Source organism: Perissodus microlepis, chromosome 1 (assembly GCF_051167445.1).
Source record: "Perissodus microlepis isolate ML-2025 ecotype Zambia chromosome 1, ASM5116744v1, whole genome shotgun sequence".
Taxonomy (NCBI): Eukaryota; Metazoa; Chordata; class Actinopteri; order Cichliformes; family Cichlidae; genus Perissodus; species Perissodus microlepis.
Window position 1 is genome coordinate 7,860,182 of NC_140461.1, and position 25,971 is coordinate 7,886,152.

At 37.9% G+C, this 25,971-nt stretch overlaps 1 protein-coding gene across 1 annotated transcript; it reads left to right on the forward strand.

Annotated features, from left to right (window-relative positions):
- The first annotated feature begins 77 nt into the window (after positions 1-77).
- LOC146393258 (enhancer of mRNA-decapping protein 3-like) lies at positions 78-24,346 on the forward strand. Its single transcript, XM_084928628.1, has 7 exons — positions 78-259; positions 956-1,135; positions 2,169-2,353; positions 12,008-12,358; positions 20,187-20,340; positions 21,137-21,354; positions 22,530-24,346. Exons 2-7 carry the CDS (start codon positions 972-974, stop codon positions 22,862-22,864), a joined length of 1,407 nt encoding a protein of 468 aa, XP_084784754.1. The 5' UTR covers positions 78-259; positions 956-971; the 3' UTR covers positions 22,865-24,346.
- Positions 24,347-25,971: the final 1,625 nt, after the last annotated feature.

The window sequence follows — 25,971 nt, forward strand, 5'->3', positions numbered from 1 at the left end:
AAAAAGACCGCCAATAAATGAATAAAGAAACAAATAACACATAAATACCCATAATATAATTAGTTTTGTAGAAAAATCGTGTACATACTGAGATTATGTGTGAGTATTGATCGTCACATGAGTGGAGACAGACACAAACAAAGCAACGTGGGACATAAAGGAAGTGACGTAGTATCCCGGAACACAGCGCTCACAAAAAAAAAAAAAAACAGCCTGGGCTCTGTCTTGCTTTGACATTTCACCACAGCTTTTCGCTAAGGTAAATCTACCCACTGTAGATTCAGTAGATTTAGGCTCTTAGCTCAACGGCGACAGAAACCAAATTCAAAATTGCTGCAATATGCTTTTATTAAAACAAATTCAGAAAAAAGAGGGGACAGAAGACAAGCTAATGTTAGCTACCGAGCTAGCTATCATAGCTTCCTTGGTATACGGCGAAATGTTGAGATTTGCGTAATTTTGTTTAAATATTGTCCTAACAAGAATGTCAGCAACAGCTTTGGTCATTTTTAAATAAATAACTTTGTATTACAACATGACAAACGAAAGCTTTCCTGCTAAAACGGTAGGTTGCTAATATTTACACCTACTTGTGAAACGTCTGATTTGTAATACGCCCACCACAACCACACAGGTGCTGGTTAGGTAAGCTAATTAAAATCTAGTTTTATCTTGTGATTTTTAGCTTCCACGGCCGCTTTTACTAACGCAAAGTTCGGACTCAGCGTTCAGGACTCTTAGTGTAAAGTCTTTTTCTTATAAGGTCTCTGGTCCAAAAAACAAGTTGTACGCCAGATGGCTAATTGCTGGTCATGCCTACAATGGCCCAAGTTAGCCAACTTTTAATAAATTAGTCTGCAAACCGTATGTACTCGTTACACTGAATTAGCCTGTTGAACATTGATCTAACACTTATCTCACTAAAGCCCCTTTTCCGTTTTTGTTTTTAAAACAGGATCATTGTTAAGAGAATGGCCACAGACTGGGTGGGTAGTGTTGTGTCCATAGACTGTGGAGCAACGTTGGGAGTTTATCAGGGTGAGGTGTCATCTGTTGATCGCGTCAGCCAAACCATCTCCCTGAAACATCCATATCACAATGGAGTCAAGTGTCCTGTTCCCGAGGTCACATTCAGGTAATGCATAGAATACACCAGGGAGCTCAGAACTTTGACCAGGTTTTGTAATTCTCCTTGGTGTGTGTCTCTCTCTCGCTCTGTGTGTGTGTGTGTGTGTGTGTTTTTAAAGACCCTTCAGCTTCCCCTTTAGTGCATGAGTACAACTTTGAAAAAAGTGTGTTTGTGTAAAATCCTCAGTGCGTGCTACTGACATGTCACATTTTTATTTTGCTGAAATAAAAAGCATCTTGAAATTAATACAAAACTAAACAAGTGTACTACCTTGCTTAATAATTCAACAGATCCCCATGTTATGTTGAACTTTGACCATGTTTTAGCAATTAAAAGTAAAGAATGATTATTGAACTCTTTGTAGTGAACTGAAGTTTGAAACTGAAATTTTCAAATTCAAGGAATCCATGCTCACCACAGAAAACATCAGCACAAGCTACTGCTTGCCAGTGAACCCAGAGGTGAAGGCCTGTTATGACTTCTGGTTAGACGAATCAGAAATGCGTTCTTTTTTTCCACAGTAACAGTGGACATAAATTGTTTGACAGCATCAGTTTCAACAAGCAGTATTGTGATAATGAGTTTTATAGTGGCTTCTAAAGACAAAAAGATGTAATAATAGGCCCAGTATGAGAGAAAATCAAGTCTTTGTTTATCCAAATGTCATAAAGTCAATAATGGTATATACTTATTTTTTTCCATAACTGTACCAGTATTACTTATCACTATGTGTATTTTTATTAAGTTTGGCATCACCATGTATTCATTGAAAATTTTAAACATAGTCATCCCAAACTCCATATTTTTCTATGAATGACGAACGAATTGACTGTGCTTGTTGAATGAATAGCTTTAAAATTAGGCAAAATATATTGGTTTAAAATTTTAGAACCAGTCAAGAACTCCGTTAATATCACTTTTGTGGTTTTGGATTGAAAAATATTTCCCAGCAATGTAAGGAATGGATATTTCATTATTAACGTAGTACCATTTGGATTCCAAGTAATGTTAGTTTTGTTTTGTTTTTTGTCCCTTTTAGTGCTATGGATATCAAGGACTTGAAGTTCCTGGATATCCAGAACAAAGTCAACAAGACCAGCGCTGGGAAAGACACTGCAACAGAACCCAGCTACATATCAACAGGACGCCATGGCCAGACTAACAAAACAAATCACTCTCTTGCAATAAGCAACAGCTCTGGTTTGAGCAGCAACCCCCGTAAAGGTAGGTCATGACCTGAAAGAATTGACATTTCATCATCTAGCTGTTTATTTAATTGGTAGTTAATATAAAAATAAAGCACTTTAACACTTAAGGTCAGTACCTTATAGTCACTTGTGTAATTCACCTCAGTGTTCATGTTAACAAAATAAGCTAGTGTTTTGTTTTTTTTTCCTTCCATACCCTTCTTGGGTAAGACTCAAGCAGGTGCACACAAACTTAGACTTTGGCAAAAATGCAGTACTTTAATAATTTGTTCTATGTTCTACTTATCTAATTATATTCCTATTATTTGATGCAAAGTCTAATGTTTGGAAAGTACTAACAAAATTCAAATGTATGGTGAAAATTACTAAATTCATTTATTCATTTTTAAGTATTGTTTTTTTTGGACTTGTAGGGAAGAAAAAAAAAATCTCTGTTTTGTACCAATGAAAATGCCAAATTTATGTTTTTAAACATGTCAGAAACCTTTTTGCTATGACATGAGACAAATGCTGTACTTGTAAGCATCCGTTCATATAACATCTTGACCACTGATATGACAGATAACCGAGTGACCTTAAGACTCAACAAAGGATGTGCTAATCAAACTACAGCAACTGAACACAGCTTGGAAAGCACGTGGTTATGCATTATCATATGAGAATGGTGACATATTATTTTACAGTTGTTCCAGAACAATGAGACAGTTTGACATCTTTATAAAATGGGGAAATCCCTGTGTTTTTAAGACTTCAGCTTATTGCTTACTGTGAAGCTTTGTTTCCTAGTTGTCAAATCACAGAGGGCTATTGTTGCAGAGTGCAGCAATAATGTTGAGAGTGGTGAAATACGTAACAGGAATTTACCACAGCAATGGCCATAGAGTTCTCTTCTGTTAAGCAGAAAATGAAATTGATATTGTTCACTGACAATATAGGATTGGGCAATATGTGAAATTGTTGACAATCAGCAATTTCACATATTTCCCAATCACACTTTTAATTGCCTGAAAGTTGCCTCACTGAAGATGGGCAAAAGTGCTGTGTCACTCAACATCAGAGTTTGTGTTTGTACAGTCGAAATGTTCTTCACCAAATAACAAAAAGGAATTGCAAATCATTTTTGGTTACATAAAATCTAAACTATAAAATGATTAATAGCCTGATACTATGGCTTTTAGTTTTTAAATTCTTACTGTTTTTAACTTGTATTGTGTTTTTACTTGTACTGCTATTTATCCCTTTTATTTATTCATCTTTTTAGTTTCAAATAGCTGTACAGCACTTTATTTATAAAGCGCTTTCAAACAAAATTATTATTTTTATTATTATTATTATACACTGCATCTGTACCAAATCACAATGTCCCAATGTTATGCTGTGTTCAGTGGTACTTAATGACTCCTGAAAGTCCCCATTGCCTATCTTGGATGCTTCACTGACCAGAAAAATTTGTCTTTGATACTGGAAGGGAGCTCAAAGATTTTGGTTATCATGACTAGTTTTGTATGCCACCCTGACCTAACACTAGTTTGATATACACACTTTGCTTTCACCAAACAATCAATCACAGATTTCCAGTGATTTGGAAATGTTTATCTAATACAGGGGTGGGCAACTCCAGGCCTCGAGGGCCGGTGTCCCTGCAGGTTTTAGATGTGTCCTTGAACCAACACAGCTGATTTAAATGGCTAAATTAGCTCCTCAACATGTCCTGAAGTTCTCCAGAGGCCTGGTAACGAACTAATCATGTGATGCAGGTGTGTTGACCCAAGGTGAGATCTAAAACCTGCAGGACACCGGCCCTCGAGGCCTGGAATTGCCCACCCCTGATCTAATAGAAACAAGAAACTAGCATAAAATTGCTGGATGTAATATAAAGCTGGGCATACACTGTGCGATTTTGTTTTTTGGGTTTTTTTTTTTTGGCACATTTTAAGACAATTTTTCACTGGTGCGACCCTTTTGGGGATCGGCCCGAGTTTCGCCTTAGCATACAAGAGATAACGAGAAGCAATTAGCACCTCACGGCCAGCTCCCAATCAGCAATCGTGTGGTCACAAGAAAATCAAACCTGTTTGAAATCCTGGTCGCCCCTCCGATCGGGCCATATAGTGTAAGAACATATATCGTGAGCTGCGAACTTCTAACCCCTGCAATGCAGTCGTACAGTTTGAGCAGGAGCTCAAACACGACTGAAAAAAATCACACAGTGTATGATCAGCTCAATGTAAAGGAGGACGCGTCAGAATTTTGAACTGCGTAATATAAGGATAAGTGGAAGTGAATGACAGCATGGTGATTAGCACTGTTGAAGGTCCTGAGTTCAATTCCACCATCAGGCCGGGGTCTTTCTGTGTGGAATTTGCATGTTCTCCCGGTGTTTGCGTAGGTTCTCTCTGGATACTCCAGCTTCCTCCCACAGTCCAAAGACATGCAGTTGGTGGGGATAGGTTAATTGGATACTCTAAAATTGCACATAGGTGTGAATGTGAGTGCGAATGGTTGTCTGTGTCTATATGTTAGTTGTGCGACAGACTGGTGACCTCTCACCCTAAGACAGCTGGGATAAGCTCCAGCCCCATCGCGACCCTGTAAAAGGATAAGCGGAAGTGAATGGATGATAATTGAATTTTTTTAAAAAGCATACAGCTATTATGAGATGCAATTGCAAAGTGCCTTGACTGATTTGAAAAAAGACTTGAAATTAGTTGGTTTGTTTGAAGTAGTGCAGCGTTACACCACTCCCAGCCAAACTGTCACGCTTGGAATGCACCCTCTATACACATCAAAGACAATCTCCTGGATTTCACATTGTCAAAATGGTGATGCATGAACTTGAGCTTTGTTTCGGGTAAGCTCGAGAGTTGGAGAGGTAGGGAGTGACTGTTGTGCTGAGCAAAGAAAGTCACATGTTTTCAGTGTGCTGTGGGTTGATATGTGCCCTTAGACTGCATACAAACGATTAACATAACCACTGCGATATTACTCACCCATCCACTTAATTTAATGGCTATTCTTGATATTTTTTGTTTTTGAGCAAGAAGTAACCATATTAGTTTCCAGCTAACACTGGCAAGCCCTATCAACTCTACAGGTGCAATATACAGATGCTGATACCTGCTTATTAGTCTTAAGTAACAAACTAATAAAATACTATAATTTCAGTCACCATAACTAAAGCAACATCTTACAAGTCCCTATACCTCGCAGCAGGCTGCATTACTTGTCAGATCAAAATGTTTGCATACGGCTATTGTTTTTGCTGCTTCTGTCTGTATAGCTGTCAGTCAGAGCAGCCTTGCCTCCAAGATTGATCAGTTTTAGCCTTAATCAAATCCAAATAAGTGAGTTACTAAAATGAACACGTGCGCGCGTTCATCCGTACCAAAATGGAGGAAGCAAGAAGAGTGATTTGAGTAAAGTTTGACTTAGAGATGGACTGATCCGATATTACGTATCGGTCCGATACTGACCTAAATTAATGGATTGGATATCGGAGAGAAATAAAAAATGTAATCCGATCCATTAAATATCAAAAAAGCACCTCACAAAACTTGCGACATGGCGTAACTTGGCTCATAACCGTAGCACGTCGGAGCAGTATGCGTCACGTGATAGAGCGGCTGTGGCGTGCAAGACCTGTCAGCGGTCTGGTTGAGTATTTGGAGCCTCGCTACTAAACCGGCATTTCATCTCCGAGAAAGTTATCCCAGAGAGAAGTAAAGCAAGTGTGTAAGTTCATCTCTGAATGTTTGTAAAGCATTCCAGCGTTAAGCTTAACAACCGATATATGGAGCGACTGCCTCTTCTCTCTCCCTCCCTCTCCTGCTGCTACTTCAATCGTGAAACTGATTAATGATCAGCTGATCGGCTTTTCTGTCGTGAGTCCTTCTCTCTTGTTTATCGCCCACTTTGCGCCAGAAAGAGAAAACCAGCGGCTGAACAACAGCAGCACGTTTAAGCTTGATAAGTTGTTGTTAGAATTTATTTAATATTACTTTCTACACCAGGATCTTTTTCTACTTAGCTGACAGCTGGTAACTGTGCAGGGGCGGATCTAGCAAAGTTTAGCCAGGGGGGCCGATAGGGCATGAACAGGGAAAAGGGGGGCACAAAGACATACTTTTCTTTCTTATTCTCATTTAAAATCTTTTAATAAATAATTATCTGAATTTTACACCCAAAGTTTTAATCTGATGTAAAATGTATAGAAGTCCGTTACTGTATATAGTAACTGTTAAGTCTAATATACCCTAGTAAGCTATAGTACTTTTTCCTTTGGGAAGGTACCATCTGTGCAGTCTGCAGTTCTGTTGAAGAAAGATGTTTAATCTATTTAATTATTGTAGAAAAATAATTGATTTCTGTGCATTTTTTTTTCACACTGCATCAAATTAAAGTTGATTACGTCGATTAAGCATCATGAGGTGGGGGGTGGTTCCTTTTTTTTTTTTTTTTTTGCTTTTATTTATCCCTATTAGTTAGGTTGCTCACGCTTTAAAATACCAGAATAGGGAGGATGGAGTAGGTTTAAGTTTATTAGATTGATCAGTATTGCTGAACTATGAAATATTTTGGGTGCAGTGTATGTTTTGCATACAGGTATAACAGAATAGCTTTAGTGTTTTGTTTTTGTTTTTTTTTTTGTTTTTTTTTTAAACTTGAGCATGAACTTATTCAAAATGCAGCAAGATATTAAAAAAACAGTTTTATTGATTAAAAAACACACTATCGGATTCATATCGGTATCGGCCAATATCCAAATTTATGATATCGGTATCGGACATAAAAAAGTCGTATCGTGCCATCTCTAGTTTGACTTATCTGACTGTTTTGTTTCGCTTAATGCGCCTTATAATCCAGTGCGCCTTATGTTCCGAAAAATACGGTAAGTGCCGCTCCAATGAGATCCCCACTATCAGAATAGTGAATGCACTAGCCTTGTCCTTGACAGGATTAAATAAGGTTTTATTATGATTTCAGGCTACCAAGGGCATCGCTTGTCAAAAGAAGCTGGCAATAAAGTAGACTAACCCTATTAAAGATGGATTCTACCATCTTTATGTTGCATATTGTTAAATTGTTTGTTTATCTTGCACAGTAGATTTTGCTATAGAGGAATATACAGGTATCTCATTTGGTATGATGGTCAGTTTGTGATCAATGCATCTCTTTGGCAGATGTTAGTTTCAGAACTAACTGATTAATTTGTTGCTGTTATTGTAACTTTTTTTTAATGATAAAGTTCTGTTTTGTATTTTAGAGGGTTTTTTTTTTTTTTTTTTTTTTTTTTTTTTTAAACTCATATCGACATTTTAAATATAAAACCAAGATCTTGGTGTATTATTACTTTCAGTCGTAACCTTTTTTTACATGCAAACTCTGATGCATGTTGACACTGAAGCACATATTTAGATTTTCCTGTCCCAAGTTGTGAGTTGTGCACATTACTGTAAAAATCAGAATGTGTTACTCAACCTTCCTGATTAGACAAAAGTTAAAACAGTATTTCCTCTAGTCAGCAGCAAATAAGGAGGAAATCTGCTTGGACAGCTCTGTGGCCTCTGCTGGAGTCATTTAAAGTCTGTTCAGTTTTACACTCAGGATCACCAAACAATGGAAGAGTCAGGGGTCAAAAAAAATTGCCAGTGTTCTCCAGTGTGATTAAACACTATGTCCTGAACATGGAAATAGAAACGTGAACAATAGAAAACTGGTCTTTTCCATGTTTCATTAAATGAATAAGTCATAGATTCAAGTCATAAGTCGTAAATTGCTAATCCATTGTCAGTTCCTGTGTGCGTGTTGCTGCCTTCTCTTCAGAAACCTGAGCCTGGGACCAAACAGTGCCTCGCAATAACTCCCCACTATGATTCCCATAGCGTGCTAAACACTTGTACCAAAGTTCCTCTTTACAATACGTGTGTGACTAAAATCAATAAACATTACCCCTCCCTCTTGGTGTCTGCTCCTAAAGAGAAGGTTATGCAAAGCCAGGCTTTTGTGCTTAGTGCCCTGCTCTCTCTCTCTCACTCTTTCTCCCTCTCCCCCCCATCTCATTTCCCTGACTTGCTTCTGGCCAGCACAGGAAACCGACACCCCCTCCCCGACAGGAAGCCATGTTGTCCCAGTGTGCTTGGAAAGCCAAAGCGATATCAATTGTGGAAGCAATGTTTACCTTTGAGTTTTTATTTTAATCTCTTGCTTTCAGGCTGGAGGCCAGGGAGCTAATGCCCAAATTGCACAGGGCCAACGTGCTGAGTGGCTTGGGCTGGGCTGGTCCTTTCACACGCAATGCCATGCTCCCAAAAAGCCCCCAGTCACAAAGACGGGAAGGCAGGGTGGGCTGTTGCACACATAAGATCACAGATTCTAGGAATTTTTTTATTTATTTTTTTAATATCTGTTAATGATCTCTCTTGGAGAGCACAAAGGGAATATAGAGGAGGATACATAGGGGTATAGAAGAACAGTTGATTTCATTAACCCCAAACAGATCTCATTCAACTTGTCTTTTGGAGGAGCTGCTTATATGGAGTGAAATCATATTTAAAAAATAAATAATAAATAAATAAATCCAAAAGCCAAATACGAAATGTTTTTACTGCCTCTTTGCTGCCCACTGTGTGAGACTCACATGCCTACGTGCTCCTAAATGCATATTAAAATCTGCAACCATTTATTTTTAGTTGCAAATCTAATCAAACACTTGTACTGCTCTGCGTACCACCATTGTTGCCTTCCTATTGTGTTTTCCATGCCATCACGAACATCCTCGTTCTTTAAGTAACCTCACACACTTCCTTTAATCGGAAAATGCTGCAGTTATAATAGACTTCGAGAGTCTATTGTAAGTAAGTAGGTCATTTTATTTGACTTTGCCTTTTGATTATCAGTGTGCATGTGCTTCACCACAATCATCAGCAGCTCTTCCATTTTTGATTGATTTTGAGTTTGCTCCTCACCAACAAGTTTTCATGGCACTTCTAAGCTTTGCATTTTTAAATGTATTTACTGGTGTCTGTTTAATGTGGTTGTTTTGTTTGTTTTTTTGTTGTTGTTTTATTTATTTATTTTAGTCACATTTACATCATAGGGATTGTTTGGTTTTTTTTTTTTTTTTTTTTTTCTTCTACTCACTGATGATAACTGATGAAACCAGATATTGAGTAGTGTATGGACCAATTTAATGAAAACCACCAAGATCTCTAAAAATAATAATAATATATTGTTTTATGAAACGCTTTCACAGTTTGAACACTGTTCTTACCTAAACTCACATTTCAGTTAAGAACATTCCAGGCCTCTGTAGTTGTAGCTGTTGTGGGAAGTTTGTCTAAACTCAAATCAGTAAGGTTCACTGTCTGTCTACTTGTTGTTCATTAGCCTGTTTAACTTGGAGCTTTGCCAAGTTCATTCAGATTTTTGATTCATAGCATGACAAAACACTTCCTTGTAAATAATGACATTGTTGGCTTGCTCTAATAAGACGCTAGCGCATATATGCATATATATATATATGTGTGTGTGTGTGTGTGTGTGTGTGTGTATGTATGTATGTATGTATGTATATGTGTGTATGTATGTATGTATGTATGTATATATATATATATATATATATATGTATATGTGTGTGTGTGTGTGTGTGTGTGTGTGTGTATATATATATATATATATATATATATATATATGAGCTACAGCGGTGTCAAATTAGTTTTGCTGGCAAATTTATGTCAAGCGAAGTGTACGATGACAATATGCTCCCCGGCATATTGCGTGAGAGAAGCCAGAGTACCTTAGCTGTCACACTGACAGTAGCGTGTGAGTGTGTTTCTGTGTCTCCTTGTTAGCGTGAGAGCTCTAGATGGTTGGGGTTGAAGGCCAGGTTTTTCCAGTTTGCTTTTTTTTTTTTTTTTTTTTTTTTTTTTTCCCCTTGGTTCATTTTGTTTTGTTTTTTTGTTTTGGGTTTTTTGTTTTTTGGTGCTTACATGTACATAAACTTTATCAAGCACCGCTCATTCAGCCATTGGACCTTTTAAGTGTTAGCAGTGTTTTGTTCTCATTGAGCTATCGTAACTATCCGTGAGACGATAAGAGTCTGCAGTAACAGCTATCCAAGATAAAAGGGCTGCAACCTCCCAGTCCGAATTTGAAACTGCTGAGTGCAGGAACTTGTGTATGGATTACACGGTTTATAACACAATGGCTTTCAATATAGTATGACAGCTCCTAGCTTCATTTAGAGATGATTAGGATATAAGTGGGGTCTGACAGATTAAATATATATATTTAAAATAATCTGTGTTTCAAGGAAAAAAGGCGTGTGCCAGCTTAGAGCAGAGCCTTTGGCTCCCCGCTCCGAACCTGCAGCTGATGGGGTTTAATCCTGGGGATTCAGACTGGAAGTTCTATATGATTAATTTGTTCTTTAGATTCTAAATGACACCGTAGTAGAGATTAATTACACCATAATTCCCAGATTTTTATTGTAATATTTTGTTCAATTTGAGGTACACTAGGTGTTGTTGTTTTTTTTTTTGTTTGTTGTTGTTGTTGTTGTTTTTTATAAATTAAGAATACTTTTAAATCTATTTTTATGCATATATCTATTTGGGGTTTTTTGGTGGGGGGGGTTTCAACAAAGCTAAGAAATGGTGACCAACTTTTTTTTTTTCCCTTTTTTTTTTTTTTTAAATAAAAAAACAAAACAAAACACATTGCTGTGTCATTTTATGTGTGTAAAAGACTGGCATCATTTGACACATGCTCAGGCTTAGCTTACAAAAATAAACCTAAATGAACACACTCCTTTTGTCAGCTTGTCTTGAAAATTCACAACTGGATCTAACATGTGACACATGCCAGGACCACATTACTGCCAAATATAGTAGAGACAGTCAACATTTTCATTTCAGTTCAGTTTTTTATTGTTACCAGTTGAAAACATAAGTAATCTCAGAGCACTTTGTAAGGTAATGACCTTCCAGTACAAGTGCCCCAGGTTCACATCAATGTGAACCCCTGCTCTACTCCAACTAAAAGTCTAGAATAAGTTTTATTTTTACAAACTCAGTAACAGACTGTATTATATTTTTTGGCTCTTTACAATAAGACAGAACGTAAGCAGTCGGCACACTTTGCTTTGTATCATCTGATCCTCCTGTTTTCGCCTTAACCATTATTCAGCTATGAACAGAGTAATGAGTGTGTGTGGCTGTAGTGGAATATTACTATGCCAGCAGGCCTGGCATCAGCAAACTATGAACCTCTTAATGGATAGTATATAAATGTATGAAAAAGACAAGCATTGCTACTTTATTTCATTTATTTAAATGTAGTGGGGTAAGTCTATTGTTTTTCCTCCTTGAGTAAGAGTAAATGATCTGCTCAAAATGCTAACATGATATACTATTAACTTCATACAGACCACCTCTGATGATTGAGTGTAATCTTTCTTTCTTCAAATGTTTGCATGCTTGGGTAATTAAATCCATAACAAGTTTTGAATCATTTGCAATGGCACTTATACTCTTTTCCTCAGGGATCGTGAGGTCCCATTTGTGCACCTATCCCTAATAATGTTCTGATTAAATCTTTGCCAGCATTGTCCAACACCAAATCCTGTTTTATGTGAGCAATCCTCAGAGTTTGTGTTTTCCATTGTCTCCAGGTTCATCAAACAGCAGAGGGACGACACAGTCCACACCCAGGAGAAGCAATGTGAGGAATGGAGGGGCTGGAGGGCAGAGATCAAAGAATGATGAATGCTTTGGTGATGGGACTGATGAGAATCTGGACACTGACTTTGATTTTGAGGGAAACCTGGCTCTGTTCGACAAGGCTGCTGTTTTTTCCCAGATTGATGGGGCCAGTAGCAACAGCAACAAGTTACAACATCACAATACACAGGCTGAGCAGAAGACCCAGTCCTATCGCCATGATGAGAATATTCTGGAGGTGAAACCGGTCACATACAGACAGATAACTGTGCCCCAGCATGGGGGCAAGGAATACTGTACGGGTAAGAAGAAGATGCACACACAAATTTTTGGTGGCAATGACATATTTGTGTATGACCATTTGTGGTCCAGTGTTTCAAAATATTTAAATTCATTTTAATTAAAAGTAGACAAAGTCACAGAGAAGCCAAAGCTGCAAGTGGAGCCAACGGTGAGTCAGTTGTACTCTGCCCTGCAAGACATCATAGTTCAGGTCATTTGGCCAGACCCTTCAGGACATTCAAACAGTAGTCAAACTCTGAGTGATCCATGCTAGACTACGCTGTGAATGTTAAAAAAAGAAAAAAACAAAAAAGATCCTTTTTATACACAATTATGTAACTGTGGACTACACCTGAAAACTGTAGAAATCTGTTTCTTTTTAGCTGGATACCCAGCTATAATAACTAGCAATACTCCATGCAAAATTCAGGTCAGAGTTGTGATTTTGCTCTCTAATTGGTCATAAAAGGACTTTGAGGTAACATCTGAAAAATATCAGCTTCACTCGGATGCATCTAGTCATGTTGAATGAGTAACGGGCAGATTTTATTTTTTTTTATTCTTTATTTTATTTTATCTCTTTCTGTGATCACACCTCACAGAAATAAATAGTGGATAAGAATGAAGTATGTAAATGCAAGGCCTTTTCTGACTGGTTTTCTATATTTGATAAAAGAACAAAATTAATCTTGCTACCACACAGTTTGACTCACCTTCATTAATGCTTTGTGCATCGTGGGAAGTGTCCTTATTTAAGTTTATGTAAGATAGTGAACATTAAATATACAAGACATTTTTAAGTGTGTCTTTAGTTTCGTTTGTTTTGGACAGAGTAGTTTTTTCTCCCACTGTTTCAACCTTGGCTAGGTGTACACTGGTTATATAACAGCACTGTTTTGACAAGCACAGTTGGCGAAAGGGTTATGGCTTTTGTCAAATGGTGACATAGACTATTTTACAATTGATATTAAATGGGCTTTTAATAGTGTCTCTTTTATTCAACACAGTGAAGGAGACAACATGCACCATTAAGTGGCGCTCACAATTGACCCAATTTCTTGATCAGAGTTCACCCTGTTGCAGGCTAGTTGGCAGTTCGTATCTATACCTGGTTACTGTTGTGATCGTGGCTCAAGAGTTGGGAGTTCGCCTTGTAATCGGAAGGTTCCCGGTTTGAGCCCCGGCTTGGACACTCTCGGTCGTTGTGTCCTTGGGCAAGAGACTTCACCCGTTGCCTACTGGTGGTGGCCAGAGGGCCCGGTGGCGCCAGTGTCCGGCAGCCTCGCCTCTGTCAGTGCGCCCCAGGGTGGCTGTGGCTACAATGTGTGTGTGAATGGGTGGATGACTGAATGTGTTAAGCACTTTGGGGTCCTTAGGGACTAGTAAAGCGCTATATAAATACAGGCCATTTATCATTTACCAATAAAGCGCTATACAAATACAGGCCATTTACCTTTTTTTACTGTTTGCCATTTGATGCAACTTCTGCAACCTCTTGTGGCATAAGCCTATAGAAATGATTGCCCTCTCCTTTCTCAAACTGGCTCAATCTAGGAATATTATGTAATTGGTTAATACAGACACAAGATAGGTAATGGCTAACAGGCCCTGGAGTCAAAGGTGTGATTGTTGTCAGGTGAGCAGTACTAAAGAAAATGGCTGTAGCACAAAGAGTGGCCTGTTTTAAACTTTACTGATGTGGTCTGATACAGAATTAACTGTAGAATAAATTAATCCTGCCACAGGCAGACCCTAAATTGAGGCGCAATTTTTATTTATTTTTTTTAAAACATACTTTTTTTCTTGGTCAAAGTATGCTTCTTAGTTGTCTCTGTGGTCAAATGTAATTTGCATATTTTGCTGACCGTTGGATAATGTCAGATGTTGTACCCTGCATTGTCACATATTGTTGACACCAAATGATTCAAATTTAAATTGTTTCCTCAGGATGAGCAAGACTAGATATTAGTACAAGGGTGACGGGTGTGTGTGACATTGGTGTTTTTATCCCAGATCGACAGTTTTATGTGGTGACTCAGGAGAGCTCAGTATAAGCAGCTGCCAACCATTCTGCAGATAGCTTCCAAGCAGAGCCTCCTTTCTTACCGTGCAGACAGATTTGCTTCCCAGGGCTGTCATCATAATCCCCGTCCTCTGCACTCTGTAATTAGTATGCCGCCGTACAGCCTTACATAAACAGCACCTCTGAAGCAGGAAAAAACCGCAGTGCTCTTGACCTGGAAACTTTGCCAGTAAACAGATAAAACCACAGTGCAAGAACACAGAAAGTAAAACAAAGTGCCCAGCTGTTGGTTAGGTTGACATAACAAGCGGACATGGGGATTTAAGATTCTGTTTCTATAAGTCATTGTTGTGAAGGTTGCAACCTCTGTAGTTTAGTTGTGCTGTTCTCTTCCCTACTGTAGTGAAACTTCAGGTCAGGCAAGCCAAATTAGAAAACATGTTGCAATGTTTTAAATATGAGCTTCTTTTACTTTAACTATTCGTGCTGCATCACTTTGTTGGCATAGATAGAAGTATATTTTGAATCGTTACAACCCATTTTTAACAACTCTGACCTGGTTGTTTAGAGCAATGTATAGCATGAGCTTGAGCTCATAGGAGTTACTTGCACATATATTAACCTTGTTATTATGTGCACTAATAGTGCCTAGAAAAGGTAAAAACAATAAGGAAGACTGAGACTCAAAAACCTCTGTGGCGCTCCAATATTAAGCTGTTTGAACCACTAAATTACTAAAAGGTAATATGTCAAATTTTAATGTTAGTTTTATTTTCTTCTTGCTACCTCTGCAACTCTTAAAGTGGAACAGAAGTGAATGAAATGGGCTGCTTTCCCTCCCTACCCCAGTGCAAACCTTAGTCACACATGGCTCGTATCCAACCAGCGCGTATTGCTTTCAGTCTTGCCGGTTTCCTTGTCATGCTTGAAGGATAACTTCCAGCTCAGTTTATTTTAGCGCTGCTGTATACTTACAGCTACCCAGTTTAGCTAGTCTGTTTTTAATACTGCACTGAGAGTGTGTGAATTTTATGCATATGTGAGAGCGAGAGAAAGGTGGGGCGTTTTGGTTGTAGAAACTTAAGCAGTAGAGTTAAGAAGCGCACCTGATGGGTTGGTTTAAAAGCAATTAGTGCATACTAGTGCAACACCCACTTCCTCTGAGCTTGGCACTCAAGGCAGCACTTGCATGACAAGAACCAGTTGACTTTCCTGTGCTTATCGCTCACAGGAGGATTGGCATGCTCTAGATTTCTGTTGCCCACTGAAACATATTAGCAGTCTTTGTGTGGTATCAATAAAGAATAGTGGGAGGGGAACAGGGCAGACCTAAAGATAAGCAAGAATTTCAGTCAGGCACGGCATGAGTCTCTGTGTTTATATGCAATTATCTTGTGTATGAGGGTGTGCGTGTGTAGAATGTGTGTGTCATTGAGAGTGTAGCATGTCTGGGTGCAAAGTTGTGGGTGTATATGAGTGTGATGTGGGGTCTGTGTGTGTGTGCACGCACTTGCATCTCTTTGTGTCAGTGTAAGTTCTGTGCACACCAGTGAGGCCACCAACTTCTCAGCTGCCAGGCTGGAGATGTGTAAGAGGCCATTAAGGACTTAACTGCCTCCCAGTAGCTTTATTTATCAAAGGGACCCTGAGCCGCACAGTTCCCCCAGCTTGACTCTTATTACCCTTATAATGTGCCACAGGCAATGGATAGCTAGGGATTAACACACCCTCTATAAAGCTTTCTACACAATTTAGTTTGTACAGTGATTTTTAAAAAAAGAAAAACAAACTGCAGATATACATTACAGTAATTCAAGGAAATACACAAGAACAATTGTGATTGGTTACATGGTATGAAGGATGCAATTTTAAAAAAAAAAAAAAGGGATTTAAGAATTTTTCTTGAAATAGGACTGCTTATGAAAAGTTGATTTGTGAACCAAAAGCTACTTTTGTAGTAATTAATTAAATGTGTATTAAGAGTTTGTAACAATGATTTACTTTTTTCTTAACGGTGCTCTTAAAATGATTGTTTTTGGCTCCTATAGTTAGCTAATTAAAAACAGAATTTTTAAAGAAGTCCAAAGTAAGAGTCATTAGGTTAGTCAGACCAGTCCAGTGGCTGAAGCCTCCAAAACTATTTGGAGAGTGCTTCACGCAGTTCTTAAAGGTTCCTGAAGTAGAAAGGTGGCAAATCTTACCTAAAAGTGTATAGTGCATGTATTATGTTTTTGGGTTAAATACTTTGTCTGATGGTTCATCTGGTCATGGGTAACGGTGTGTTTTTAAGAAGATGAATGGACTAACTTTTTAGCCCAATCACCACCATCATCCATCTTACTTTAGCCCTCCCCAGTTTCTCACCACAAGATGTTGGGATACAGGTGCAGGTGTTCATATTTGTGTGATGTTTGCCCCCCTTTTTTTGTCACGCGAACCCGCTGCATGTTTTGACTGAGAAGCAGCCAGTGTGGGGGGTCCAGTGCAGTGCAGTCCTGTCCCGCAGCTAAGAGCTGGGAATTGGTCAGAAACCATGTGATGGTGCGTGTGAGTTCAGGGCCTGTGGGGAATAGGCGTTATCACTCTGACTGCCTCATGTTTGCCATCTTTTCCAAAGGCTGCCAATCTTTCCTTTGTTTCCTCAGACAGCAGTGACAAACAGGAAGGGAAATGGAGAATCTTGTGATGGGAGCAAGATCAGGTCAGATAGAGGAAGAACAGCTTTTCCCCAATAGTTTACTCACAGTTAGCTGCAGCCCTAGCCCTAATCCAGTATGTCATTGATTATTCAACCGATTAATCAAGCAATTAAGTAAAAAATTCTTTTGTCTTTATGTATTTATTTATTTTATTTAGAAAGAGGGGTAATACATATTAATGAACATTTTAACAAATGTAAATATGCCAGATTATAGCCTTGGGCTAATTTCCATCTCCAGACCCTCTGGCAGGTTGGTGTTAAACACAAGCTAGTAAAAACATACAGAGATACTATTTACAGATCATGTGACAAGGACAAAAAACTGTGATCACTTTATACTAGAACAAACAATGACAAGAAGAGTCATTAGTCTCTTATTAATTAAGTCTTATTAATGAGCAATAATAAATATTAAAAACAAAAAACACAGGACTTTCAAAATAAACGTCTCATTAATTTCTATTTTAAAAATTCATTTTTTAAAAGTTTAACTTCATAGATTTCTCAAAAATGCATGGCATATTAAAATGAAATCCAAAAATAAAAAAAATCTCACGTAAAGTAATGTCAGTTAAAAGCATGTATGTCTTTCTCGTGCTGCCCTGCAAGAAAGCTTCCTTGTGTATATTTTTAAATATATAGTACAGTTTTATTTATATATTATTTTTAAAATTAACTAAATCTGAAAAATGATTTTACCTAAACCTTCAAAATAAACATGTTTTACTATACCCCATGCTCGCCTTTAGACTCACCTCTCCTTGTTGCAGGTATCACAGCGATAGAACGTGGGATGGCTATCATCAGCCTTCAGCAATCTGCCTATTTTAAACATGGTGTCAGACGAAGTTCATAACAGTTCATCGTCATATTTTAACGTCTGCAGCTTTTGCTGTGTAAAGCAAACGACCATGGACAGAAGCAGCTACAAGTTCACTTTTGATCATGTCAGAGCTTGTTAAGCACGTCATTTGATGAACCACACTTTTTCCTAGTAAAATTTTTATTGGTGATTACAGTAACAAGTGGAAACAAAACATGCTAGGAAAATGATTTGTTTCCACTAGAGATGGCACGATACCACTTTTTTTAAGTCCGATACGATATCATAAATTTGGATATCTGCCGATACTGACTCCGATGAATCCGATAGTGTATTTTTTTTAAATCAATAAAACAGTTTTTTTTTTCATATCTTGCTGCATTTTGTATAAGTTCATACTCAAGTTTAAAAAACAAAAACAAAAAACTCTAAAGCTATTCTGTTATACCTTTATGCAAAAAATACACTGCACCCAAAATATTTCATAGTTCAGCAATACTGATCAATCTAATAAACTTAAATCCTCCATCCTCCCTATTCTGGTATTTTAAAGAGTACTTGGCAGAACTATTAAGCTCCATATATCGGTTGTTAAGCTTAACGTGGGAATGCTTTACTAACATTCAGAGATGAACTTACACGCTTGCTTTACTTCTCTCTGGGATAACTTTGAAATGAAATGAAATGCCGGTTTTGTAGCAAGACTCCAAATGCTTTACCAGACTGCAGAGAGGTCTCACACGCCACAGCCGCTCTATCACGTGACGCATACTGCTCCGATGTGCTACGGTTATGAGCGGAGTTATGCCATGTTGCAAGTTTTGTGAGGTGCTTTTTTGATATTTAATGGATCGGATTACATTTTTTATTTCTCTCTGATATCCGATCCAGTAATTTAGGTCAGTATCGGACCGATACCGATACGTAATATCAGATCGGTCCATCCCTAGTTTCCACCTGAGTTCACCACCTCGGTAACTGCTCCCCCAATGCTCTTCTCTGTGTCTGTGTGTGTGGACTGACTCCACATTAAACTATGGCAGCATCATCTTCACTGCTGCTGTTATGCTATCAGTCTTTTTGTTTAGAAGCTGAGGGTTGCATGAGCTTCATATTGTCGCACTTTTTATTCGCACACACGCTCCCAGATACGTTTCTACTGCAGGTTTATTTGTTGTCGCAAATGTTCATGAAATGCTTGAGTTTACATGATGTCAAGCAAAAATTATTATTACTGTTATTTAGGGCTGTGCGATATGACCAAAAGCTCATATCCCGATATAAGACATGAATCGTCCCGATAACGATATAAATCACAAAAATTTAACAATTTCTGTAAATTCTGTGAATCTCGGGCAGCTCGACTTGCGTAACGTGTTTCCAGCTGGGCGTCGTGTACCTGGAGTCGAGTGTTTTAACGATGTATGAAATTATACATTTTTAGACATAAGTTTTAACGGCCGCCGTTTTCTTTGTGAGTATTTATTACACAGCCTGCTGCGGGGAAAAGCCTGTTCTAACGTTTGAGTCGAAGGTTTATTTTTTAGCACCTGGCGGCTCTTTTTGGCTTCTCATCCGTAAACACTCTGCATACTCTTTCACGTGATTCAGTTTATTTTGAAAAGTCTCAACAGGATCTTGAGTTTTATTGTGAAAGGTTTATGTGGAAAATAAACAAGCGGACACGCGATGGTTTTACCGTCGTTGTTGCTAACGACAACGCATAAAAACAGGCGCTTGTCCGTCCGTAGTGTGGTTATATTAAATATAAGAGAAAGAGAGAACTTTAAGAAATTAATATAGCCACTACAGTGACCATCAAAACGATGAAAAAATATTGCCGTAAACAGCTTAGTTTGCGACACCACGAAACAAACGATAGCGTAAAATGAAACGATAGACGTTTTTATATCGTCATCCGATATATATTGTTATATCGAACAGCCCTACTGTTAGTTATTTATTTATTTATTTATTTATTTATTTATTTATTTATTTATTTATTTATTTATTTTTTGCGATCCAGTTATTTGAATTACTTTCTGATTCAATGCAACCTGACTACTGTCCGCCGGAAAACCTGGGAATGTGTTTATCTGTAGACTAATATGTCCTTATCACCAAAGTCCTATTATTAGATTTGACTTTGCTTCTACTTTTGTTTCTAAAGCCATTTTGATGGAGATTAATGGCTAAATGGCTTCAGTTTTATTAAATGTTTTGCTTCTAGAATGTAGCTAAAACTGGTGCTGAAATGAAAACACATTAACACAGTCTCTATCTCACGTTTTCTTTTTGCAGACACAGGTCTGGTGGTTCCCACCGTGCCCTATGAGCTTCATAAACAACTCCTAGCAGCTGCAGAGCGCTGGGGTCTTTCTCTTGAGCGCAGGCTAGAAGCAGTCGGTGTTTGTTCCAGTCAGATGGCTCTCACATTGCTAGGTGGACCGAACAGGTAAGGAGTACCAGTCCTAGCTTCAGTGGCACCTTAGACTTCCCAGTCTCATGGCTAGCTACTGTTAGTGGTTTGTATTATAAGAAAAAGAATGTACAACAGTGTGTTAAACATCCTTGTCTGAAAAACAAGGCTTATTGTTTTAGGAAGACACTACATTCTACATTAAGATTGAATATAGTGTCAGGAACATCCTAAAAGACCAAAGCAAACCCTGTTCGGTATTATTTACATGTACTTTTAAGTGTGGCAGAGGCTTATTTAACATCAAAGAAACACAACACAGTAGCTCATAACAAAACTGGTTTATTGCCTCAGTCCTTTCATCTACTTTGCACTGCAATACTTGCATGAGTCAGATTTAAATTGGAAGTACAGTGCACTCAGATCAGGTTTAATTTTGTTGTAGTGCAAAATCACAACTATTTCAGTGAGAACCAGCAGGCACTCAATTCTTCTGTTCAGTTTAATATTAAACCTTGTAAATATAGAAGACTTTATTTAAGATTTATCAAGGTTGGGATATTTTAAAAATGTAATTATAAATAAAATACTTAGTATAGCTCACATGCTTTAGTCAAGTACCATTGTCATAATTCCCATAATCAAAATTAAGAAACCTTTGGTGGGGTTCAGTTTTTCTTTTCTACAGAAATTTAATGAGTGTCCGACTTCCCACAAAATCCTTGAGATGGGGTTTAGACTTGCATTGCCAGTTTGATCGCAAAGTAATTCATGCGCTTGTCATTGCCTGTGATTTTTATGGAGAAATCTTTCTTTTCTCAAATATTCATAGGCTCACACCAAAAAATGTCCACCAGAGACCCACCGTGGTCCTTCTGTGTGGTCCCCATGTTCAGGGAGCCCAAGGCATCAGCTGTGGTAGGCACTTAGCCAACCATGAAGTGGAGGTGATCTTGTTCCTGCCTAATTTTGTCAAGATGCAAGAGTCGGTCACCAGTGAGGTCAACCTCTTCAGCAAGACAAGCGGAAAGCAGGTCTCCAGCGTCAAAGGTAAAACTCCACCAGTATTAGTATTAAAGTATTTTGTATTCACACTGTAGCCTACACAGGTCTCAACATTGTTGCTAGAAAAGTGGGGGCACGGTGTATTAACCTTGCCCAGTTGTAACTGACTATCATAGGCAAATGTTGCCCTCTAGTGGAGGTGCACCATTTAAGACACTCCTAACTCCTCTTGTGCTTGGAGCTCATACTGATATCTTGGACGTAAACTTATAAATCAAAACACTGGTTTTATCTCTGCAAAGTTTTAGTTAGTCTAAATTAATACAAGATAATCCACTCTTGGTTTATAATTATTTACTGTTATTTTGATCAGTGTTGTCTTGAAGACAGCTGGAAGTCTTGCAGGAAGCTGAAAGCTACAAACAGCAATAAAACATTGAGTGTTTTCTGTATTGTCATAAAATTATTATTTTTAAAATATCATGATATAATTTTGAGGCTGTATAGAATGATGCCGATTTTTGGTAGTTAACACACTTTTATATATATATTGGCTTTTTATCCCCACCCCCCTTTTTGTGTGTGTGTGTGTTTTGTTTTTTGTTTTTTCTTCCAGACACACAAAGCATAAACAGATTTCCCTAACAGTTGTTATGTATAGGTTATTTATGAGTCCTTACTAAGATAATGTGACACTGCAGTTTAAAAATATTCTTGTTTTGTTGTCATAACAAATCGTGGATTACTCATTTATGCTCTGCCCAACTCTGCTCGGATCAGCTGGTTGTTGTGTTTATAGCAATCCAAACATGTTGCCAACAGGCAAGCTGCAGAATGTCCTCTGGTGGATGAACTATTTGACTCATAATGTGCTAAAAGGGTGTGTCTCTTGTCTCTAAACCTTTTACATTTTCTTTTATCGGGTGTTTATAAGTACCAACATAATACATCAATAAATACTTAATATATAGGTTGAGCTCTATAGTATACCCCTCTAGATTAAAAGCTAAATGGTGAGATGCACCAACATCTTTTTGAAAGGGGTGATAATTTCACTCCTTGCTACAGGAATTGAAAGTGCCACATGTGTTGGCACTTTCAATTCCTGTAGTGTCTCAATGTACTGTTTGTAATGGGATCAAATGCACTAATATTTTTTTTCTGTGTTATGATTTTGCAATACAACTAAAAAACATTCTCCCTCTTTGGCTGTGTCCCAGACTTGCCCATGAGCCCAGTCGATCTCGTCATCAACTGCTTGGACTGCCATGAGAATCCACTACTGAAAGAGCAGTCCTGGTACCAATCTGTTGCTGACTGGGCCAACAAGAACCGTGCTCCAGTCCTAAGTATTGATCCCCCAGTCAGTGAGCAGCCTCAGAGTGTGAACGCAAAGTGGACCCTCTCTTTAGGACTTCCACTGCCTTTAGCAGACAAAGACAGCAGAGTCTACCTCTGTGATATTGGCCTCCCTAAGATGGTTTACCAAGAAGTTGGAATCAACTACCACTCACCTTTTGGATGCAAATTCGTCATCCCTCTGCACTCAGTATAACAGAGTCTATACTTATTGGTGCTTGGAGTAAATGGGTCATTTGAGTGTGCAGACAAGCAACAACATGCCCCAAGCAAAACTGTGTTGCAATGTGTATGAAACTTATTGATACTTTTGGAAGAAGCATCATTGGAAAGAATAAACTGTGTGTTACGCTGTGTGTGACACCTTGTTTTGGAAGGGGAGAGGTTTCCTGTTCTTTGTGCGTTCTGATAAGGGCTCTGTGGTGATGTGAATATGTTTACAAAATGCTGACCACTGTGAGTATCTTTGACCTTGTGACCAGTCAAAGTAGCAAATACACAGTTCCTATTTCCTTCTTTAAATTACATGTGGAGTCAGGTCCTGACTCCCGGACCTGGAGTGGCACTCAACCTAAAGCTGACTGCCAGTCAAAACTGCCATTCATCTTCCACAGTTTAGGTCTGTGCCCATTGTATTTCCATATGTTGTATTGTTTTTTTTGTTTTTTACTGAAAAGGGTGCTCTTTGTCATATAAATTGTGTAGCATGTTCGATTGAAAATGTGATATTATACAGAATCTATATTTTTATTTTTTTATTTTTTTTTAACACATCTCAGGAATAACTTCTTAAAAAGGTGGAAAAACAGAAGTTTATATTTTCGTTGACATTGTGGTAGCACTCTTTCTACACTAGTTGGTGTCTTTAGTTCGTAGTAGTTTTCTACCACTTTGATTTTCCAAGTATTACTGCTATTTATTATGGCGTTGTTGTTGTTATTACTATTTGCATAACGTTTTCCTTTTTGGCACTTGCAGTTAAATTACCTCTCTAACTGACTTGCTCTTGGTCATCATGAAAAATTTCTGTTAAAGCTAACATTTCAGCAAAATGTTAACTGTACCTGAACAAAAAAGTCTGTATTTTATTTTCAAAACTGAAGCTGTGCACTTTTGAAATGGAGCAATAACAGTTTTTCAAAAGCTCATAAGACTGGTTTTATCAACTGTTTTTGCATCAAACAAATGTAGTTGAAATGTAAGGGTATAAATATGAAGGCTTTGCAGTTTTACACTTTATGTACTCAGTTAACTTGTTACATTTGTAAATAACTGTTCCTTGTTTTTTGTACTTCATCTTCGGTGTCCATACACATTTCTTTTTGTGCTTTTGCTGATTTGTCATTTTTGTTAGAACATGGCAATAGGTATTTTGCCAAAAACAATAAGAAGGAATCAGGGGATTTGTTTAGAGTGAGTGAATTGCAGAAAAATAAATATTCACAATATCAAAGTGACCACTCAGGATTACAAAGGTCACAGTGACTACAGCCTCTTGTGTATTCTCACCGTTCATTGTTTTCATTGTAGCGGAGACTAAAATGTGATCATGACTGTCATCAGTTCACGTTTTAAAATATGCCTTGGATTTTTGATTGTGGAGAAGTCTCATTTTGAGGTTCATTGGTGTAAAGGGGGGGAAAGGAGAAGATTTGCAAAATAAAAATGTTGAATTCAATGCCTGTCTGCCTTTTAATTCTTACTACAAAACCCAGTGATGTTTGAACAAATGACTCTTTATTGTAGGACATTTTCTTTCGTAAATTATGCTTGTTGAACCACCAGCAAAGCATGTAAAGGTATGTTTTAAAATTCCAAACTGCAAACTCAAACTATCACCACCAGGGGGCAGCATTATTTGTTCATCTTTTCAGAAGTGTTCTGTTCTTTGAACTTAGGAAATGGGGGTTAGAAATACCCTAAAGGTCACTGCTGTAAGAATAATTACAGAATATGAATAGTTATGAATGATTTGCTAAGGTACTTTAAAAACTTACATCCACTCAGTGTATAAGGTGTGACATTACACCGTTAAGTGTGAAACAAGTTCAACATCACTTGATGTGCTGGTGTTTTAGACATAGTAATTGCAGATGGTTCTTCACAAAGATTCTTGGTGACTTTATTACCATTGTAGAAGGTAATAATCCAAATGTTTAAAATTTGTTTTAAAAAGGTTAACCATTTTAAACAGTTTGTCAAAGTACAGTAAAGTCTCCACTAGAGATGGATATCGGAGAGAAATAAAAAATGTAACCCGATCCATTAAATATCAAAAAAGCACCTCACAAAACTTGCGACATGGCATAACTCGGCTCATAACCTTAGCATGTGGGAGCAGTATGCATCACGTGATAGAGAGGCTGCGGTCTGGTTGAGCGTTTCATCTCCGAGGAAGTTATCCCAGAGAGAAGTAAAGCAAGTGTGTAAGTTCATCTCTGAATGTTTGTAAAGCATTCCTGCGTTAAGCTTAACAACCGATATATGGAGCGACTGCCTCTTCTCTCTCCCTCCCTCTCCTGTTGCTACTTCAATCGTGAAACTGATTAATGATCAGCTGATCAGCTTTTCTGTCGCGAGTCCGTCTCTCTTGTTTGTTTATCGCCCACTTTGCGCCAGAAAGAGGAAACCAGCGGCTGAACAACAGCAGCACGTTTAAGCTTGAGAAGCTGTTGTTAGAATTTATTTAATATTACTTTGTACACCAGGATCTTTTTCTACTTAGCTGACAGCTGGTAACTGTGCAGGGGCGGATCTAGCAAAGTTTAGCCAGGGGGGCCGATAGGGCATGAACAGGGAAAAGGGGGGCACAAAGACATACTTTTCTTTCTTATTCTCATTTAAAATGTCTAGTTTTTAATAATTAATTATCTGAATCTTACACCCAAAATTTAAATCTGATGTAAAATCCATTACTGTATATAGTAACTATTAAGTCTAATATACCCTAGTAAGCTATAGTACTTTTTCCTTTGGGAAGGTACCATCTGTGCAGTCTGCAGTTCTGTTGAAGAAAGATGTTTAATCTACTTAATTATTCTTGAAAAATAATTGATTTCTTTGCATTTTTTTTTCACACTGCATCAAATTAAAGTTGATTACGTCGATTAAGCATCATGAGGTGGGGGGTGGTTCCCTATTTTTTTTTTTTTTTGCTGGGAGTTTGCAACCCTATTAGTTAGGTTGCTTACTCTTTAAAATACCAGAATAGGGAGGATGGTGTAGGTTTAAGTTTATTAGATTGATCAGTATTGCTGAACTATGAAATATTTTGGGTGCAGTGTATTTTTTGCATACAGGTAT